The sequence below is a fragment of the Citrus sinensis genome, chromosome 1 (assembly GCF_022201045.2).
Source record: "Citrus sinensis cultivar Valencia sweet orange chromosome 1, DVS_A1.0, whole genome shotgun sequence".
In the NCBI taxonomy this organism is placed as follows: Eukaryota; Viridiplantae; Streptophyta; class Magnoliopsida; order Sapindales; family Rutaceae; genus Citrus; species Citrus sinensis.
In genome coordinates this window covers 17,868,507-17,886,997 of record NC_068556.1, presented here as the reverse complement: position 1 = coordinate 17,886,997, position 18,491 = coordinate 17,868,507, and the positions used below count along the sequence as shown (strand labels likewise).

General features: G+C 37.2%; 2 protein-coding genes across 3 annotated transcripts; one reads left to right on the top strand and one right to left on the bottom strand.

Moving 5' to 3' along the window:
* Positions 1-5,617: 5,617 nt before the first annotated feature.
* LOC102629906 (uncharacterized) lies at positions 5,618-10,563 on the bottom strand. The gene is made up of 8 exons (XM_006489575.4): positions 10,216-10,563; positions 8,638-9,110; positions 8,472-8,544; positions 8,283-8,363; positions 8,054-8,117; positions 6,767-6,854; positions 6,572-6,656; positions 5,618-5,988 (listed from the first exon to the last, which is right to left on the bottom strand). The coding sequence occupies exons 1-8, from the start codon at positions 10,309-10,311 to the stop codon at positions 5,950-5,952; spliced, it is 999 nt and encodes a 332-aa protein (XP_006489638.2). The 5' UTR covers positions 10,312-10,563; the 3' UTR covers positions 5,618-5,949.
* Positions 10,564-14,398: 3,835 nt separating this feature from the next.
* Positions 14,399-18,129, top strand: LOC102608590 (uncharacterized). 2 transcript variants are annotated; one of them, XM_052438708.1, is made up of 6 exons: positions 14,399-14,622; positions 15,249-15,300; positions 15,699-16,548; positions 16,634-16,807; positions 16,972-17,351; positions 17,465-18,129. In XM_052438708.1, the coding sequence occupies exons 3-6, from the start codon at positions 15,699-15,701 to the stop codon at positions 18,008-18,010; spliced, it is 1,950 nt and encodes a 649-aa protein (XP_052294668.1). In that variant the 5' UTR covers positions 14,399-14,622; positions 15,249-15,300; the 3' UTR covers positions 18,011-18,129. The 2 variants fall into 2 exon arrangements, with proteins under 2 accessions (XP_052294668.1, XP_052294686.1); XM_052438726.1 differs by having other exon boundaries at positions 15,696-16,548.
* Positions 18,130-18,491: the final 362 nt, after the last annotated feature.

Genomic DNA, 18,491 nt, shown 5'->3' with positions numbered 1-18,491 from the left:
CTCGTGAGATCTTTGAATATGTTTAATGTATGGGGACCAACCAAGACTGCATCAATTGGTGGAAGACATTATTTTGTTACATTTGTTGATGCTTTCTCTAGACGTGTATGAATGTACACCATGCGAGCAAATGATGAGGTTCTAGAGATTTTCGTGAAATAGAAGAAACTGGTAGAGACTCAAACTGGCAGAAAGATCAAAGTATTGTGTTCTGACAATGGAAGTGAATATACTTCTTATCCATTCTTGCAAGTATGCTAGAACAAGTGTATTAAAAGATATTTCACGATGAGATATACTCCGCAACAGAACGGTGTGGCTGAGCGTATGAATCGTACTTTGCTAGAGAAAGTATTGTATATGTTATCTAATGCTGGTTTAGATAAAAAGTTTTGGGCTGAAATTGTGAGCTACGCAAGTCACTTGATAAATCGGTTGCCTTCTGCTGCAATTGGAGGTAAAACTCCTATGGAAATGTGGTCTGGAAAGCATGCACAAGACTATGATTCCCTTCGTATATTCGGGTGTCCAGCTTATTATCATGTCAAAGATAGTAAACTGGATCTTCGTGCTAGAAAAGCTATCTTTGTGGGATTCAAAGGTGGAGTAAAGGGCTTCAAGCTTTGGGATCTTGAAGATAAAAAATTTGTGTGCAGCAGAGATGTCACGTTTGATGAAGCTTCAATGATGAAAGCTTCAATTTCCCAACAGGTGGAGAACAAGACCACAGAGGCATTGCAGCGGGTGGAGTTTGATGCAACTCTATATGTACCAGTTAGTTCTACATCAAAAAATAGTTCAACAATGGAGGTGACACCTAGAGTTGAAGAAGAGGTTGTTTCTTCTCATGTCCCACAAAATGAAGAAACAATTGATGATGTAAATAATAATGATTTTATAGCAACAAGGAGGCTAAGAATAGAAATAAAGAAACCCGGATGACTTACTAAAGATATGGTGGTAGCCTATGCACGTCCAGTTATTGATGATGACATCCCCAACACTTTCGGTGAAGCATTACGCAGCAGTGAAGGTGATCAATGGAAGTTAGCCATGGAAGAAGAGATGAAATCTCTCCATCAAAATCAGACTTGGGAACTTGTGGAGTTACCAAAGGGGAAAAGAGCTATTGGCAATAAATGGGTCTACACCAAGAAGTAAGGATCTCTAAATCAAACAACTCTTCGGTACAAGACAAGACTCGTAGCAAAAGGTTCTGCTCAAAAGGAAGATATTGATTATAATAAAGTGTTCTCTCCAGTTGCAAAGCATACTTCCATTCGTATCCTACTTGCCTTGGTAGTTGAATGAGTTAGAGTTGGCTCGATTGGATGTCAAGACGACATTCTTGCATGGAGATTTGGAGGAGGAAATCTATATAGCTCAGCCTTATGTTTCCAAAGTTGCTGGAAAGGAGAATTGTGTGCGCAAATTGAGTAAATCTTTATACGGATTGAAATTAATTCTTTGAATGCGTTGAGTTTAGAGAATTATGAACTACGCTTGGCTTGATCCCAAATTTTGGGTACGTAGGCAGTCGAAACAACACAGCCATTCTGGATCCTTATTGAAGGATTATATTGGGGATGATGGTTCGTTAGTAGTCGGCTCAGATTTAGACAAATTTTCGCCGAGGTGGAGATTTGTTGAAGTCAAACAAATTGTTGGTTGCAGCCAACAATTGTAAAGAAGCAAAATCAAATTGAATTTGATTTTGCAGCAGAAAAGAAATAATGGACAAAAGGGATGAAGCCAAAATGTTTGAATGGAGAAAGTGGATGAAGCCAAAATGTTTGAAAAATAATAATAATTAAAAATTATATTTTCAATTATTTTATTCTTTGCATAGTAACTCATTTCTCCTATAAAGAGTTAAAGATTTCATTCATTTCATTTATCCCAAAAATTTATTAAACTTATAAGTTTTTAAGCTTTTGATAGAAATGTGTCTGGAGAATTTATCTTTCCTGCAGAGTCTGAGAGTACTTAGTATATTTGGGTTTCTGGGAAGTGAGATTCGTTACTCAAATATTTATACTCTATTAATTGTTAAATAAACAATTATTTTTTCTTGCCTCCGTGGATGTAAGTTTAATTACCGAACCACGTTAAATAATTGTGGCCTTTATTTTTCTATAATTATTTGGTGCGCTTGATTTCGCATTCCGCGCACAACAATCTTATCCTACGGGTAGCCTTAATTTCAAGTATCATCACGTTTCTATCTTTCTTGAATTTTTTTTCTTTGATTTAACATACCCTTTTAAGTCAAAGTAAGTTTGGGTGAGCGGTATAACTTATAGTATCCGCCAGGCAAATTGTGGTGTCGATTCAACAACTATGGTTCTACTCATAAAGTAATCACTGGGTACTCCTATTGATGATATTCCTACGATTCAATATCATATGACGGACATATCAGATTTAAATGATTCATCAAAGCAACTTGTCATTCGCTTTTAGAAAATCAAATTTCAGACTATTTGAGATTTCGATCGGGATTTTGAAACGTCTCAATTTCTATCCCAAACAGTAAATCAAGACTAAATTTTATGCCGAATTTTGTTTTGAATGGGCCAGGATCACCAAGGAATTCTACGAATCCTACGTACTCTATAGGGAACTGAGAATAGGAACTTGATTTACGTTTTCATTATCCTAGAAAACAAAAACACCAAAAACAGAATATCAAATGCAGCACCACAACAACATCAGATTGAAGAGTGAGTACGAGGGTGCTGGAGTAATGGCGACGAAGAGATTGACAGCCGTGATAGTATTATGGGTTTGTGAAATTAAAGAGTTAGCTTCTCACCTATGTGTTTTTGCTTTTATAGAATAAGTTTACTAGGGAGCGAGCAAGTTTCGAAGTCAACATTTACTTTATTTTTGAGTCTTTATTTAGTAAAAGACCCCTTATTGTAATATAGTAATTAGTAAAGATTAAGTTAAAAATTAAAAAAAAAATTAATGTACATAACAAAATACATTGTATTAAAGTGTTTATCTTCCTTATCTTTTAATTAAAAATTTACTTTTATCAAGTTTGTTTACTAACACCATTGGAGATTGGATATGTTCTTGGGGTTGCTTTTAATAATAAATGAGCTTACGGGCATTGCGCAGGCACGGTCAAAGGTTTTTGAGGATCGATTTGCCAAATTCTTCGTTTACTGTTTATCATTAAGTTAATGATCGTTCTAATCTATAACTAATTATAACTCACATCGACCTTGATTGCAACGGTCGACTGTTAAGTCTCGAAGTCAACATTGAACCTAGCAGTGCAGCTGTTATCCAGAAGCAGATTTTATTTAAAATATAAATAAAAATAAAATTCATGCATTTATTTAAAGTATTAAATAAAAACCAAATTATTTATTTAAAAAAAAGGATACCTTGAAGATGTGACTTTAGTCGGAGGATGATCCGCAGAATGCATTCATCTAACTCCACCGGCGCACAAGTATTCATACTCGGCACCAGCGCTTGCTCCTCCATCATTTCTCCCAGCTAAAGCCCTGAATCGTTAAAAAAATTCCCATATTTCCTTATCCGTTGGAAAAATTAAAGAAAACAATTTTTGCTGTTAATTGTTGCACAGCTTGGATTTTAATTTGCGACTGCAATTTTGACAGCAACGTTGATTGAACTTGGAAATTGAAGCTGTTAGGTTTGCAAACTTGTGTAGTATGTAGGGTTTGTGAAATGCATGATAGAAGGGGAATTTGACTGTAACCCACAAGTCACCTTTTTGTCATAGGCCCCGCAAATGGAGGTTAAATTGACGCGTACGCACAGGTACGTTTAGTAAAAGTCTGTCCATAAATAGAGTGCGCTTAGCAGTCAGTAGAAGAGCTGCCTCACATAGCTAGCCAGTCGTGGTATGCTCAACAAGTGAATTCTTTGAAAATTTCTACACTTTTACACTTTAGTTCTTATCTAGATTTTTAGCCAAGTTGCAACTTACACGTTGAGCTCTAAAACTAGGCTAACAACACTATAAATAGGTCATCACCCCTGCCATTTTGCATAATACACAACACCACACCAGTACACACTCACATACAACACACAAGTAACTCGAGCACTCTTGTAAACAACTCTATTGTATTTTCTCTTTAGTGAGTAATAAAATTCTATATGGCCACATTGTTCTTTCTTCTCTATAACTTTTTCACAAAACATCTTATTTGCCTAACTTGAGAAATTCAATAGGCTTATTTAACAACTTTTATGATAGAAATTGTCTAAGTGCTACACGAATTGCTGCACAAAATACTCATCCCGTGACGTTATGTTTTAATTTATCCTACTATATATATTTTTTTCAATCCATATCCTACTATAATTGAAAGGGTTTTGTTAAATTAAAACCAATATAACTTACTGTCCATGTAATATGGCAATGGACTTCACTATCATGTTACTAATTTTTTTACATGTTTTGCAAGGATTATAAGTTACATAGGTTGTAATTTTGCAAAATCCTAATTGAAAACATCATCACAAACCCCCCATTTTGATATCTTTTTCTTTAACTAATTGCGCGTGTGCAAGTCTATGATAAAGATAAAGCTCGCCAATCTAATTAAGATACGTGTAAAAATTTGAAAATTATACAATTACCCTCATCTTTTTTGTTTGATTTTTGGTTCAGCTAGAAAACCAAATCAGATTTGTGGATTTTTTTGGATTTTTTTTTAAACAATCGGATACCAAAATGATATCAAAATACACACGCGATCTCAATAGTCCACTCACAAGTTACAGACCCTTATCTATATATACCCCAATTAAAAATTTAAGAAAGTATTTTTCTCTGATAATGTCTACGTCAATTTCCCTAATACCCCTATTTTAAGGGGAAAAAAAAATTAAAGTTCATAATGATTGAAAAGCAAGAAGTGGGGATTTGAGAATACAAAAAAGAGTTGGGAATGAAAATAAATATTTTTATGACAAAAAGAAATCGTAATTATAGTATATGAGTCAAATGCCTGTAACAAAAGATAGAGGACGGGTAAAATGTAAATTTATTTTTTTTTACTTTTTGTTTTTTATAAGATTTGAACACAGATTATGAGTTAAATAAAATTATTTGAAAACTATTCAACTATGCTGTTAGAACTTATAACAAAAGAGAATTATATGTGAGGAGTTCAACAAGATTTTATTTAGGGGTGGGCAACACCAAACTGAAATCAGAAAAAAATTTTGTTCGACGTGATTTTTTAGTTTCAGTTCGGTTTTTTTGAATTGACATTTTATTTGATATACATTCTAAGCTAAACAAAATTAGTTATTAAAAATAGTGACAATAATTTTGAAGATTCTTCATTTTAATCCAAAATTCTTGCAATTTCTTTTTTCAATATAAATTTGTAAATTATTTTATTTTATTTTTTATTATACATTGACCATAGTAAGTGCTGGTTAAACTGAACTGAAAAACCGATTTGTTAATCTAAACCGTTAAGCAACCGTCATCGAAAACCTGAAATCAAATCAAAAAACCAATATTGAACTAGACTATCGACTCCGGTTCAGTTTTTATTTTCCTTACTGAACGGTTTTTTTTTTTAATTGGCTTTTTATAAAATTCGATAAAACTGTGTAAACAGATAATGGCTCTGCTCGTTTCTTGTCTATAATTTATATAATATTTAAATTACACATAACGTGAATCAAATGAAAAGGTTTAGATCGAATCTCGGATCCTCACGGACATACAAAATTACTACAAATTATACGATTATATTATTATGAGCATCACAATTAAAAACCCAAAAACTTGGAAAATGGGCAACCGAGCACTACATCTAATAAAAGTGCCCCCTTGAGTGAAAAGGAGGGGGCAAAAGGGGCGAGATGATAAATATAAAATGAAGACCATGATGCTAATGTTCTTGAAAAATACAGATGATTGAAGCATTTCTCAACCTTGCATCAGGTAAGGTGCTGAGATACGTGTGAAAAACCCCAGAGCTGCACAAGATTAATGAAAAACAATGTTAAAATATATGCAGCAAAAGTCCAAGAAATTTTACAACTTAAAATGTTCCGTTGAGAACATAGTTCAATTTTTCGCATCTTCATGAAATTGTATTCAGCCACTCTCTGTATCTGAAACGGTGCTCACAGTTCAATTTTTCGTATCTTAATGAAATTGTATTCAGCCACTCTCTGTATCTAAAACGGTGTTTGGTATATGTAGATTCATCCACTCCAAGTTTCAACACCAAAATGATGAGCGTAGGTCATGAAATTCCAGTACCGATTCATCCAATCTTGGAAAAGGGTATAATACCTAGGATTTAATACCCCATTAAGGGAGGGTTTCTTGAAGTATTGGCAGCAGCCCCTATGATTCAAGTTTCAGTTGTAGATAAAAAAATCGAAGTCTCAAAAAAAAAAAAAAAAAAACTCCCTAAGTAGGACGTTTATGTAGTTAAAGGCCTAAGTCAATGAACGTCATGAGCTAGAACATGCATTGGATTTCCCCACTTCAAACACTATACGTGAGCCAGTTCCCTATTTCCTCGCTCTGATAGCTTATAATATGACTTACCTCAACATTCTTTAACTCAAAATCTTCATTATGAGCCAAGCATAAGTTCCCAAAAGTGTCACACGCTCCACTAGTTCCACTTAACCTTTTCACAACAAAGACAGGAATTCAGACAACAGGAAACTATAAAAACTTAACAACCTTGAAGAAGTGGAGCAAACTTCAAAATGGGAACTTTTACAAAATTAAACTTACAGATCTCCATCCAAGCACAAAGCAAAGTTGCCACCTCCACCAAATGCTAGTAAGTCATTCAAACACATGTAGTAATATCGGTTGGCACCTATTTCCACAAATAACAGACAATATTAGCTTTATAGCATGTGGCAAAACCTTCATTTAATCTCTTCTTGAGAAATAATCTTTCAATAAACTGCAAGTACATAAATCCTAAAACTGTATTCAACCACCAAGATAGCATATCAAGATAACATTAATTAAAATATCACGAATGAAAGCTTCATTTTATCTTTTCTAGGGAAATGATCTTTCAGTTGAGGTTGTAAGATACAACATATAATAGTCAAATAGTATTCTGATATTAAAGATGGATCACATATAATGCTCAAATGTTAAAGTGAAAAATGGAAAAGAAGTATCCACAGAGTTTTAACATGGATGCTAGCAGCATAGACTCCTAATGCACAGTAATCATGGATCAGAATTGTTGCATAACATCTTACAGAGCTCTCATGCCTTTCAGCTCATATGAAGCGGACATACAAGAGGCCACATCATGACCAACAGTGCTCCAAAACCAGTTTCAAAGTTCATCCTAACATTTGTACAATTTGCTATCCTTGCATTTGAGGGCATTATTGTCCTAGATTTATTAACTTGATCAATTCTTTTAAATTACAATAGTAAGATCGAACTTTGGCCATCACTGAAAAGGGTTAGTTAAAATTTTATATATGGGGGTGTTGACTTACAAAGAAAGCATAACTGTGGTTAAGAGTCTTTTTTAAGAACAATCCTACTCTTCCATTGTCGTGTTAAAAACATTTTCAATGGCTGATCACATGGATGGACAGAAAACACATGCTGTTCCCTGCTTTTTTAACCATCAGTTTAACATGATATAATTTCCAAGCTTCCACAAATGTATTAATTTTACCTTACCATACACGGCATGATAGGATACTCATTCATTACAAGGCCAATGCAAAGAGTAGGTACAAAAAGAACACCTCTGCGAAATGAAGTTCTGAAAAAGTGACTAAGATGGCAATGGATATTATTGGCATCCTAGTGCTTTATACAAGAGAACTAAGGCATCCTAGTGCTTTATACAAGAGAACTGACCATAACATTCCTGAAGAAAAGTTTTAATGTTATGCTCCACAGCCTACCAAAATCTTGCTGTCTAAGGTGATAAATGGCATCTACTCATCCATATGTTTTTCATTAATTCAACATGTACTTCTGAGGAGCTTTGGGAAAAGATTATGCACTAAGCAAAAAGTAGATGAAAATGCTTACCAGTTGGTCTAAAGAGCCTTGGTTCCCCATATATTGTTGTGAATACAAATGTTTGGTTTGTCCCCTATCACCAAAACAGAGAAAAATTTGGTAAAGAGATTTCACAAAATTGTAATCAAGCAAGATAACAGTGCACAGAAACACGCCAGGCATGCAAAAGAGCAAAGTAAACCTCAAGAGCACATGCAATGTAAATTAGGTTTGTAACAGTGAAAACATATTAACTTACTTGATACTTTCTCTTTGGGGTGGGTTTCAAAGGGCATTCTAGCAACCCACCAAATACAGCACCTTGCCTATCTCCAACGACCTAGAAATATCAAAGCAAAATGCGCATATCTAATTACTGAATACTTTCAGATGACCACATCATTAACTTTGTGTTACGAGAACTCAGTAGAAAGAGACACTAACATACCAACAAGCAAGGACCAGAAAGGTCAGCACTCTTGCGAATAAGAGTACGGAGTGATATGCCATGTTTCAAAGTACTGCCCTTCATTCGAAAGAATTAATACTGAATCAAAGTCCAGATAATAGAACAAAGGGCCAATCACAAAAAGCTGAATTTTAGCAAGACTTACCTATACAATAAAACCCACTGGCAGCCTTTGACAAGATTAGGGATGGATGACTGCAAGAATTCATATAATTCTGAGGTAATAAAAACAGAGTCTTCCCTTACATTAGATAAAAGCTTTGTCGGACTAGGTAGGTCAGTTGCTTCGGCATATGCATCAGAATCACTACTAGTACTTCCGCATGCACAGTCCTTGTCATCATCATCAACACTAACACTACCTTGCTTGTTCATGCTTAATGGACTATTTTCATTATTCTGTATACCTGGGCTACATGCGGTCCTGCATTCTTCAAAGATATCCGCGGGTTCAATTTTCTGATCAAAATCGTCACTAATTTGTCTGCAAGGAATTGATCGAAGTTTTTTAAGTTCACGGTGCTTTTGGCTTGTTTTAGATCCATCAGAACTAGCCAAAGGGCTGATGAAGGAAAAAAATGACGTCAAGGATTTCCCCCCTTTAGAGTATGACCTGGCCTAGACATTTAAAAATCATAACAACACAAATTACTACCAGTCAAATATACAACATCTCTCCCATTACAATCCGTGAAAACAAGAAAAAACAATAAAACAAAAGTAAGACAATAAATTTTTTAATGTTTATAATCCCAAAAGGAAAAGAAAAGGCCCTCTTAACTAAAATGGATGGCATACTTCCATAACTTGGTAAGTTTGGTTTTCTCTATGCCATTTGTATACATATTCTTATGTACTTGCATATGTACAAATGTGCATATACATTCATAGAAAAGAAAAAAATGCATAAGCATGTACATATATGAGTTTCATTTGTATCTAGTAAACTTGAACTATGTTGTTTGCTACATACAAAAATGACACGTTTAAGATTATTAACCCCACTGCTGTGATTAAGGACCAACTGCCATTAAACAGACTAAAGTCTCTGCATCTTTTGTTACAAGCTAAGGACTTTGAAATTACATTCCCAAGAAACAAATGGATCTCCTTACTTCCACTTTTAACATCATGCATGACAATTTTGAGTGTAAGTACGCTTTATTAGTTAATATGATATTCGCACACATCACAAGAATTTCCAAATTTAGCGACCAACAAAAATAAATCATTCACAAAATGTTGTAATGTAAGAAACTGTAAATTGGATCGTGACAAATGCATATATATTTTTTTCCCTTTTCCATATTATTTTAAAACAATAATAAACAGATATCATCAGAATCACAAAATGGTACGAAAATCGAATCACATTCAGGCCTTGAAACTAAATTCCTAACTGTATAATCATGAAACTAATTTCAAAAGGCAAATGAAAAGAAGTTTATCCATAATTTTGACATAAAATTGAAGTTTTAATTTTTTATTTTTCCAAATTCAATTTATATTATCAATATCAACTTAAAAAAAGCATTCCTAGGCACATGTCAATCAACAGTAAAGTCAGCTTCTCATCCACATTGTTTAAATTCAATCAGATCTTACATTATACACCGACAAAAATAAAAAAATAAAATAAAAGCAGCTCAATTATTTAAAAAACGTAATACGTGAAATAAACGAAGAGATCGCTGAACTGATTTAAAAAAAAAAAAAAGAGTACCTGAGGATCGTCGTAGGGAGAAGAAACGGAATTATTGGGAGAATCAGCGAAGAGACGAGATAGCTTCTCCGTTACTTTTTCTTTAATCGAATACATTTTATTTTTTTTTTTAATTTTTCTAGTTTTTTGAGAAAATAAATAAATAAGACAATGATTAGAAACAACGGTAGCGTCAGCTTCAATGGTAGTTTTCGTTAATGTGTATCGATGCGTAATGTGTGAGTGTTTTAAGGAGAGAGAAAGAGAAGAAAAGTAAAAAACGAAAAAGAGAAAATTTTGAGTCGGTGGAAACGAAACGGAACGGAAGTAGTGGGACAAAAGACCGACAACGGTCTTGTAAGAAGGGGAGGTTTGGGAGGAATCAGGAATATTAAATGTGATACCAAAACTGAATTCATATTATTTTACGAGAGCTTGGGGGGCCCTTGGATCCTTATTTTATTGGCAACGGCTCAGATTTTATGTTGGGTTTGATTAAGACCAATAGCGTTGCTACACGCGGAAGAAAAATGATCGGATTGTGAAGGATTAAGATCCAATCCTGTTTATATCTTCATCTGAACAAATTATTTTAATATGATTATTGATTAATAAATTAAAAAATATATATATTTAAATCATAATCATCCACTAACACAATTGTGAAACACAAGGGTGGAACATAAACACAATTCGGTTAGATTAGGGTAACAAGAATTTGCTTGAAATTTGGAAATGAAACACAATTAGCGATGTCATTGTTTGTTACCGTTTATTTGTTATTATTATTATTATCATCATTATTTTTTATGCTGTTACCGCTTATTTATGTGTTATTTTTTTTTTCTTTTGAAAGTTAATGAAAAGAGAAGAAGGCAAAGAATAGGATTAAGATTCTCTTATGATTTTGATCTCTTCCTGTGTAAAAATATATGTAAGTGATTGGTAGTTAATAAATAAAGAAAATGAAGAAATTAAATCCTACTCAAATACTATTACTTAAAGACACGTGACACAAGATTTTTTAAAAACTTATGAGAGATCAGATCAAAAGATGATCTTTATCCGAAAAGGATAGGAGAACATTGGTCACTATGGTAAAAAAAAATCTTGAGAGAAATGAATTACAAATTTTTATTTGGACAATTTTAACCTTTGGCTTTTAATACTTGTCACTAATTTTTAATATTTAACTAATTATATTTATTTTAAATTTGTTTTCAAATAAACTATATTGTTTAACACAAAATGTTTATTTAATCAAACTTATTATCACTTTAATTTAAAAAATTTATTTAAAATAGCAAAAATAAAACTCTCTTATCCGCCGTCGTAGCCAGTGCCAATAATAGGGAAAAACTATTTTGTAGTGCGTGAATCTCATCATTTTGATCTAAATTTTCAGTTCTATTCATTTGATAATTGATATACTAGATTCGCCTAAAAAAATTTCAATTCGCTAGAAATAACTATGTTTACTTAAATCCAAAAACTATGATCGAAATTTGAAAAAAAAAACACCATTTTTTTATGTCTCAAAAAAATGCAACTTCGTAGATCAACTGATGAAGAATTTTAAGTGCGCCACCCAAAATTATAATTATCTTCCATGTTGGTCGATCGAGTCAGCTTAGTGAGCCACTGAGTTACAAGACCTTAGGTTCATGTTATAAAAAAAAAAAAAAAAAAAAAACTACTATTCCAAATAAGAGCCTTGATATCATATATAACCCCACTAATCTCCAAATTGCTACTAATTTTTCCTGACATGATGCTAATAACATTAAATGAATTAGACTCCATCACAAGTGGAGTAAGCTCTTAATCTACTTTAATTTAATACCTTCCAAATCTATATTGGCTTTCGCTGATTCAATATCATCAAATAAAGGTCTTTTATTAGTTATTTTATTTTATCATCAAATAAAGGGACTTGACTTTATTGCAATTGTGGTACCGTGTCACAGTTACAATCAGTTATTAGATCCACTTAGATTTATTGTTGCACCCCTCATCCAAGTGGATTTAATGGTTGGTTGCAACTGTGGCACGGTACCACAATTACAACATTATCGGACCACAAATAAAGATCTTTTACTAGTTGTCTTATTTAATACACTGATAAGATATTTGAGATCTTTCTCTTTGAATAAGATTTCAATTCCAGCGATTATTTCATTAGATATCTGCTAATCAAATCTTAACGATGAGCCAACTTGATTCTATTATGGTGGATAACCACAAGCATATGATAACACATCTATTATTTTTAATAACATTAAGTCATGCTTATCAGGTAAGATTTATTACAGTGCAATTGTTGAATGACTTTTACAGCTAAATTTAATACACAAAAATGTCGAGAAAGCTTTTGTTTCTCTCACTGGATGCCATCATCCAAAAGCAACTTCTAGGAAAAGTAATTCTCAAATCAGCTTCTAGGAAAAGCTCTTGTTAATCTTCAGTGAATGTTAAGGTGCAAATAAGAGTAAAAGCCTAATGTTCAATTTGAGGTGCTAGGACTCGTTTGGGAGATGAAAACGGATTTGGAAAAAGTATTTATTTATTAATCACATTTTCATACAAACACAGTAAGTCAGTAAGCTATCTTTTTTTAAATAATTTTGAAATATATAGTTTCTTTTTTTCTTATTTTAATTAAAAAAACAAAATTTAACCCATATACATCTTAACATTAATAAAAAAAAACAAAATTACTAACGAGTTCTTTGATTATCACTTTTGATTTTTTTCTCCGTAAAGCACATTTAACATTAAATATTAAAGGAAAGACATTCACTAAAATTTTAACACATAAACATACATTTAATTATTATGATTGACCAAAAGCATTGGGCTATGTTTGCACATTCAAATAGTTCACAGTATCTTGTATCTTCATTAAAGCATGTCAAGAACTAAATGATTTACTTTTTCATAATGAAGGTGAAGTCATTCTAAAATTAAAAAAAAAAAAAGTTAAAATTGTTCCTAAACTAATATGCAATAATTTGTGGGCATTTTTTCATCATTGATTAACTATAAATCTGTCATATATGGCCTGTTATGTGGTGAAAATTTCCAAAAAGCAATGCCAACTGTTTTCAACTGATTTTGGGGTAGGAAAATCCAAAATCAATCTTCAACAATGAATTTATATTTTTGGGGGAGATGGGGTACCTCACTAGTTTATTGTGTGCGGTGCGGTGTATCTGAAATGCGGGGAGGTGAGAAAGGGAGAGAGAGTGGTAACAATGGTGGAAGATCAGAAACAAGAGAGGTATCCTTCAAAATGAGCTTCACGCCTGCAAAACAATGAAATAGAGGTTAGAGGTGAAGCCAGGGGTACCCCGGCGTTCACACTCCGACGCTCAAGTTAGCAAACTCAAGCTTTTATTGCAAAGTGAGCTAGCTAGCCCTCTGTAAATTAGGGTTTAAGGTTGAAGAAAACCTTTTTTTTGGAGTGTGAGTGTTTTTGGGCGAATGAGAGCATGATGGAGAATGAAACCTAGGCGCCTTTATATATGGAGTACCTTAGCTGCCACGTGGCATACCCTTTTTGGCTAACGTCCTTTTACCGCTTTTATGATTCTTGGGGCCGTTATGTGCATGTTCGCGGCGTATCTCATCTTTTGGAAACGTGGCGTGCGCTGGAGAGTGGTCCAGGGTACCTCTGCAGTAGCTGTCGGGTAGGCGGCTAGGGACCACTGTCCTTGGGACAGTGTCCTTCACTTTTGGCAGAGGTAGCAGACGGCTGTCCCTCCTTTTAGCACGTCGCTTTTGATTCTTAATTCTGACAAAATCAAATGATATCTTTTAGGAGGCGGAGACGTTTCTCATGGCGGATATTTTCGGTGGATTCTCTTGCATCCGCTTTGCCGGGTACCTCGAATTACATGGGGTACCCCCTATTACGCAGGGTACCCCTATCTGTATGGGATACCTCTATTTGTATGGGGTACCTCTATTTGTATGGGGTACCTCTATTTGTGTGGGATACCTCTAATTGTGCAGGGTACCTCTATTTATACGGGGTACCTCAAGTCATGTCGGGCACCTCGGATTATGTAGGGTACCTCCGATTGTGCTGATATCATTCCATTGGCTGACACGTGGCGCTCTTTTTTTTTTTTTTTTTTTTTTTTTTTTTTTAGCCTTGTTCATCTTCCCTAGGCTTTACTCTCCCTTTACTCTTTTTCTTTTATTTCTTTCCCATTTTCTTTCTCACGTTTCTCCTTCCTTTTTCTCTCTTTTCCTTCTTCCTTTTCTTTCTTTCTTCTTTCTCTTTCTCTCTCGGCCGGCGTTGATCTGGTACGTTTTCCGGCGTGGATCTCGGCTGCTGCAGTGGCGGTTTTGGGCTCCAGATCTGGTCGGTTCAAGGCGATTTCCGGCGGCTCACGGCGAGATCTCAGTCCGGCGATACACACGGTAACCCCTCCTTCATCGTTTCTTTATTTTTCCCTTGGTGCTTTCTCTCTTCCTTCCCTTTTCTTCTCTTTTTCCGTTTCGGCTTGGTGTTTTTCTCTGTGATTTCCGGCGTCGGTTTGGTGTGGTTGCGGCCGGCGTTGGTTCGGTGGCTGCAGCCGCGGCAGCCGGCGTCGGTTTGGTGGTTTCCGGCGTTAGTTTAGCGGCTGTAGCTTCTCGATTTTTCTCTTTTTTTTTTTGTTTCGACCGGTGCTTTTCTCTATGATTTCCGGCGTCGGTTTGGTGTGGTTGCAGCCGGCGTCGGTTCGGTGCTTGCAGCCACGACAGCCGGCGTCGGTTTGGTGGCTGCAGTCTCCTCTTCCGTGTTGTCTTCTCTGTTCTTCGTTTTCTTTTTTTTTTTTTTTTTTTTTTTTTTGGCTGGCGTCCTCCTTTGGCGGTTTCCGGCATCCTTCTCGTGATCTCCGGCGTCGGTTCTCGGTGGTTGCAGCCATGACAGCCGACGCCGGTTGCTGCAGCTTCTTCGTTCTTCATTTTATTTATTCATTTATTTATAAATAACTATATATATTTAAGCTTATTTTTGTTTTTATACTTGCATATTTTTACCCACTATTTTTGGTTGCCTGCAGCTTCATTTCGCCGCGATTATCAATCCCGATCTGTTGAATTGGTGAATCACAGGTATCCCTCCTCGCTTCTCCTCCTTTGGCGCATTCACAGTGGCGCTATTTTGCATACTCTGAGAAAATTTTGTTTTTGGTTTTTGTTGTTTTTTTTTTTTGTTTTGTTGGTTGGTGTTTGCATTTGGTGGTTGATGTGTGGTGGATGGTGCTTGGTATGGATATATTGTTGTTTGGAAAACATGTGGCTTGTTGGATGTGTTGTTGGGGGCTTGTGGATATGTTGTTGGGGGCTTGTGGATATGTTGTTGGGTGTATCGTTGGGTGTATTGTTGGGGAACTTGTGGATGTGCTGTTGGGGGCTTGTGGATGTGCTGTTGGGGAACTTGTGGATGTGCTGTTGGGGGCTTGTGGATGTGCTGTTGGGGAACTTGTGGGTGTGTTGTTGGGTAAAAGTAGATGGGCAAAAAGCACACGGGACCCCCGATGAAGCGACGTAAAGTTGGGGCTAGTAGGGTTGACAACCCTCCTGCGGGTTCCCCTTCCCACATCTCCATCAGCGAGGGGGATCGGTCCCCTCCTAATTCCTCTAGGAGTTGCAATTCTCGTTCTGAGCCCCCTCCTCCTAGGAGTACCCCTCGTGTCAGCCCACGCTTTCCTAGTAGACGGCCTACCCCTCATCCTCGAAAGAAGGGTAAGCCAACCAAGCCTAAGGTTCCAGCTCGTTCCTCGGACCAGCCGCCTAAATCTCCCCCTGCCACACCTTCAAAATCTAGCAACCCTTTTTCCCTAGGCATTAGGAGGGCTACTTTGGGGGAGTTGGAGCAAATTAGAGCCAAATACAATATTCCTCCGTCTGTCCAGCTTAGGGTACCCCATGTGAATGAGCGACCCGAGTGTCCAAAGTCTGATGGGATTGCTCTCCATATCGACCTCTTCGATCTAGGACTCCGCCTGCCCCTCCAACCATTCTTTATGAAAATGTTTAATTACTTGGGGGTAGCTCCTGGGCAGCTGTCCCTTCCAGGGTGGAGGACACTGACGGGCTTACATGTGTTATGGTTGGAGGTCGTGAAGCGCGACATTTCTGTTCGGGAGTTGAGGGGCCTTTACCAATTCAAGAAGCCTAAGGGTCCCGGCATTGCTTACTTCTCTCCCTGGGGTGATCATGGCCACATCGTTGAGGGGAACCCCGCCTTGAAGAAGGGTTACCGAAAGGGATGGTTTGTCGCTGAGGGTAGGTGGGGGACAGAGACTCTAGGTGAGAAGGGCGACCCCGTGGAGGTTTCTCATTCCTTCAATGTAGACTGTAAGTATCTCCCTTACTTATGGTTTTTAATCGGAATCTTTCGCCTGAATGTCTCACTAACCTTGAGTTCTTTATGCTTTCACAGGTGTGACATGGGCTAAAGGATCATGCCCAGTTCAGGAGGTGGGGAGAGAGGTGAAGAAATTTATGGACAGGCTTCGAGGTGCACAGAGGGGTAGTGATGTGCTGGAGGAGAGCCGATTATGGAGAGCGGGGCTGATTGACCGAAGTCCTACATCTGCTCCTGGGGGTGACTCATGTATGATTTGGGTGTCGGGGGGTATCCTATTATTACTTATGGGACTGGGGTACCCCATTATTATTGCATTCTTCGTTTCGCTTCTCCGCTTTCCATTTCTTATTTTTACTTTTGCAGTACTTAGTACTTGTCCAGCTAACATAACTTTTGTGCATTGGGTGCAGTCATGGAATCGACGGGTGATGCTTTCGACGCCTTCTTCCAAGCGGTAGTGGGCGGTGCTTCCGGATCTCAGGATTCGGCGGTACCCCCGAAAGGCTCCCGACCTCCTCGAGCTCCCGGTCCAAAGGGGAAATCTCAGGGTACCTCCCACAGCGGGTCAAAGGGTACCCCTCGCTCGAAGAAGAGAAAATTCGGGCTGGTTTCTACTTTCCCCGATGAGTTACGTGAGGGTGACTTAGACCCGGCTTCTAACAAGGAGGTTTCGCACTTGGCTCGCCACTTTTACTACTCTGCTGAAAATGTTACCTCCGAGGTTGCTGAAGAGGTTGGCAAGATGAGCTTGAGCCAGCGTTATGGTCAAGCACTTAGGGCTACCCAAGAGGTAGGCTTTCTTGGGGTACCCTGGGTGTACTCTTCATCATTTTTTTTTTTTTTTTTACTTATTTGATCTTTTCGCTATACACATATATTTAACATGTCTTGCATGACCCGCAGGCATCCTTTCTCCTTAGCCACTGCCTTCCGGATCTCGACTCCCTTGTTGCCGCACAGTCAGAGGTCGACAAGTTAAGGAGTGAGCTTCAAAACCGTCAATCTCGTGAGGATCAGCTCGCTCGAGAAGTTAAAACTCTGCAAGAACGCATTGCTGGCCTATCGGGAGAGAAAGCTAGGGTGGAGAAGGATTGTGAGGAGTTGAGGGCCACCAACGGGGATCTGCTATCTCGGCAAAAGACGATGGCGGAGGATGCATTCTCACTCATCATGACGGAGGTGTGGAGTGTGGATCCGGCGTTGGAGGTACCCCGCGTGCAGAAATTCGTCAACAAGGCTGCCATTCTGAAGACAATTGCGGAGCGGAAGAAGTCTTCCCAGGCACGGTCGGGTACCCCTTCTGGGTCGCCTGGGGTACCCCATCAGCCTCAGTCGTTGCCCGCCTCGGATGCCCCTATTTCGGCGGCTCATATTCCGGGTACCTCGGAGTCTTCTGCCGATCGCCCTCTAGAGACGGATGTTGGGGATCGCGTTCCCCCCTCGGTGTAGCCTTCTCACTGTGCTCTTGTTTATCGGATCTATCCACATTTTGCTATTTGGACCTTGTTTATTTCTTTTTGGTTTCTCGGGATATTTTGTTTTATTGAGACTTCTCTTTTGTTATGATATCATACCATCTAGTCCTCTTGTACTTTGCATTATTCTGCAAATGAATGCTTGGCTAAACTGTTATCTTACAAATTCCTAGGGTACCTCTCATTTCATCATTTTTTTTTTAAAATGGGGTACCCCTGGTACCTTAACAAGTATTCAACATCAGGCGCCTGCTGGTTTACACTGAGCGGCGAATTTGGTGCATGCCCTCCTCGGCAACCATGGCGGATTTTCCACAAATAGGTAATCAAAACATCGTCGCGACATCTCGATCAAAAATTGAAAGTGCGCAATTGGTCCAACCAATCAATTTCTTATTCTTTCGAAGTGCTCTCCGAATTTTTGAATAGCTTATCCCATACTTTGCAAAAGTACG

Bases quoted from the DNA above. Each gene is read 5' to 3' on its own strand.
- LOC102629906 (XM_006489575.4), bottom strand. From the start codon at position 10,311: ATGTATTCGATTAAAGAAAAAGTAACGGAGAAGCTATCTCGTCTCTTC. The intron at 8,364-8,471 runs GTATGTTAGTGT...TGATATTTCTAG, and splicing joins TTTCTGGTCCTTGCTTGTTG to GTCGTTGGAGATAGGCAAGG. The intron at 8,118-8,282 runs GTAAGTTAATAT...TTTTGGTGATAG, and splicing joins CCCCAAAGAGAAAGTATCAA to GGGACAAACCAAACATTTGT.
- LOC102608590 (XM_052438708.1), top strand. From the start codon at position 15,699: ATGGGCAAAAAGCACACGGGACCCCCGATGAAGCGACGTAAAGTTGGG. The intron at 16,808-16,971 runs GTATGATTTGGG...CATTGGGTGCAG, and splicing joins TGCTCCTGGGGGTGACTCAT to TCATGGAATCGACGGGTGAT. The intron at 17,352-17,464 runs GTAGGCTTTCTT...CATGACCCGCAG, and splicing joins CACTTAGGGCTACCCAAGAG to GCATCCTTTCTCCTTAGCCA.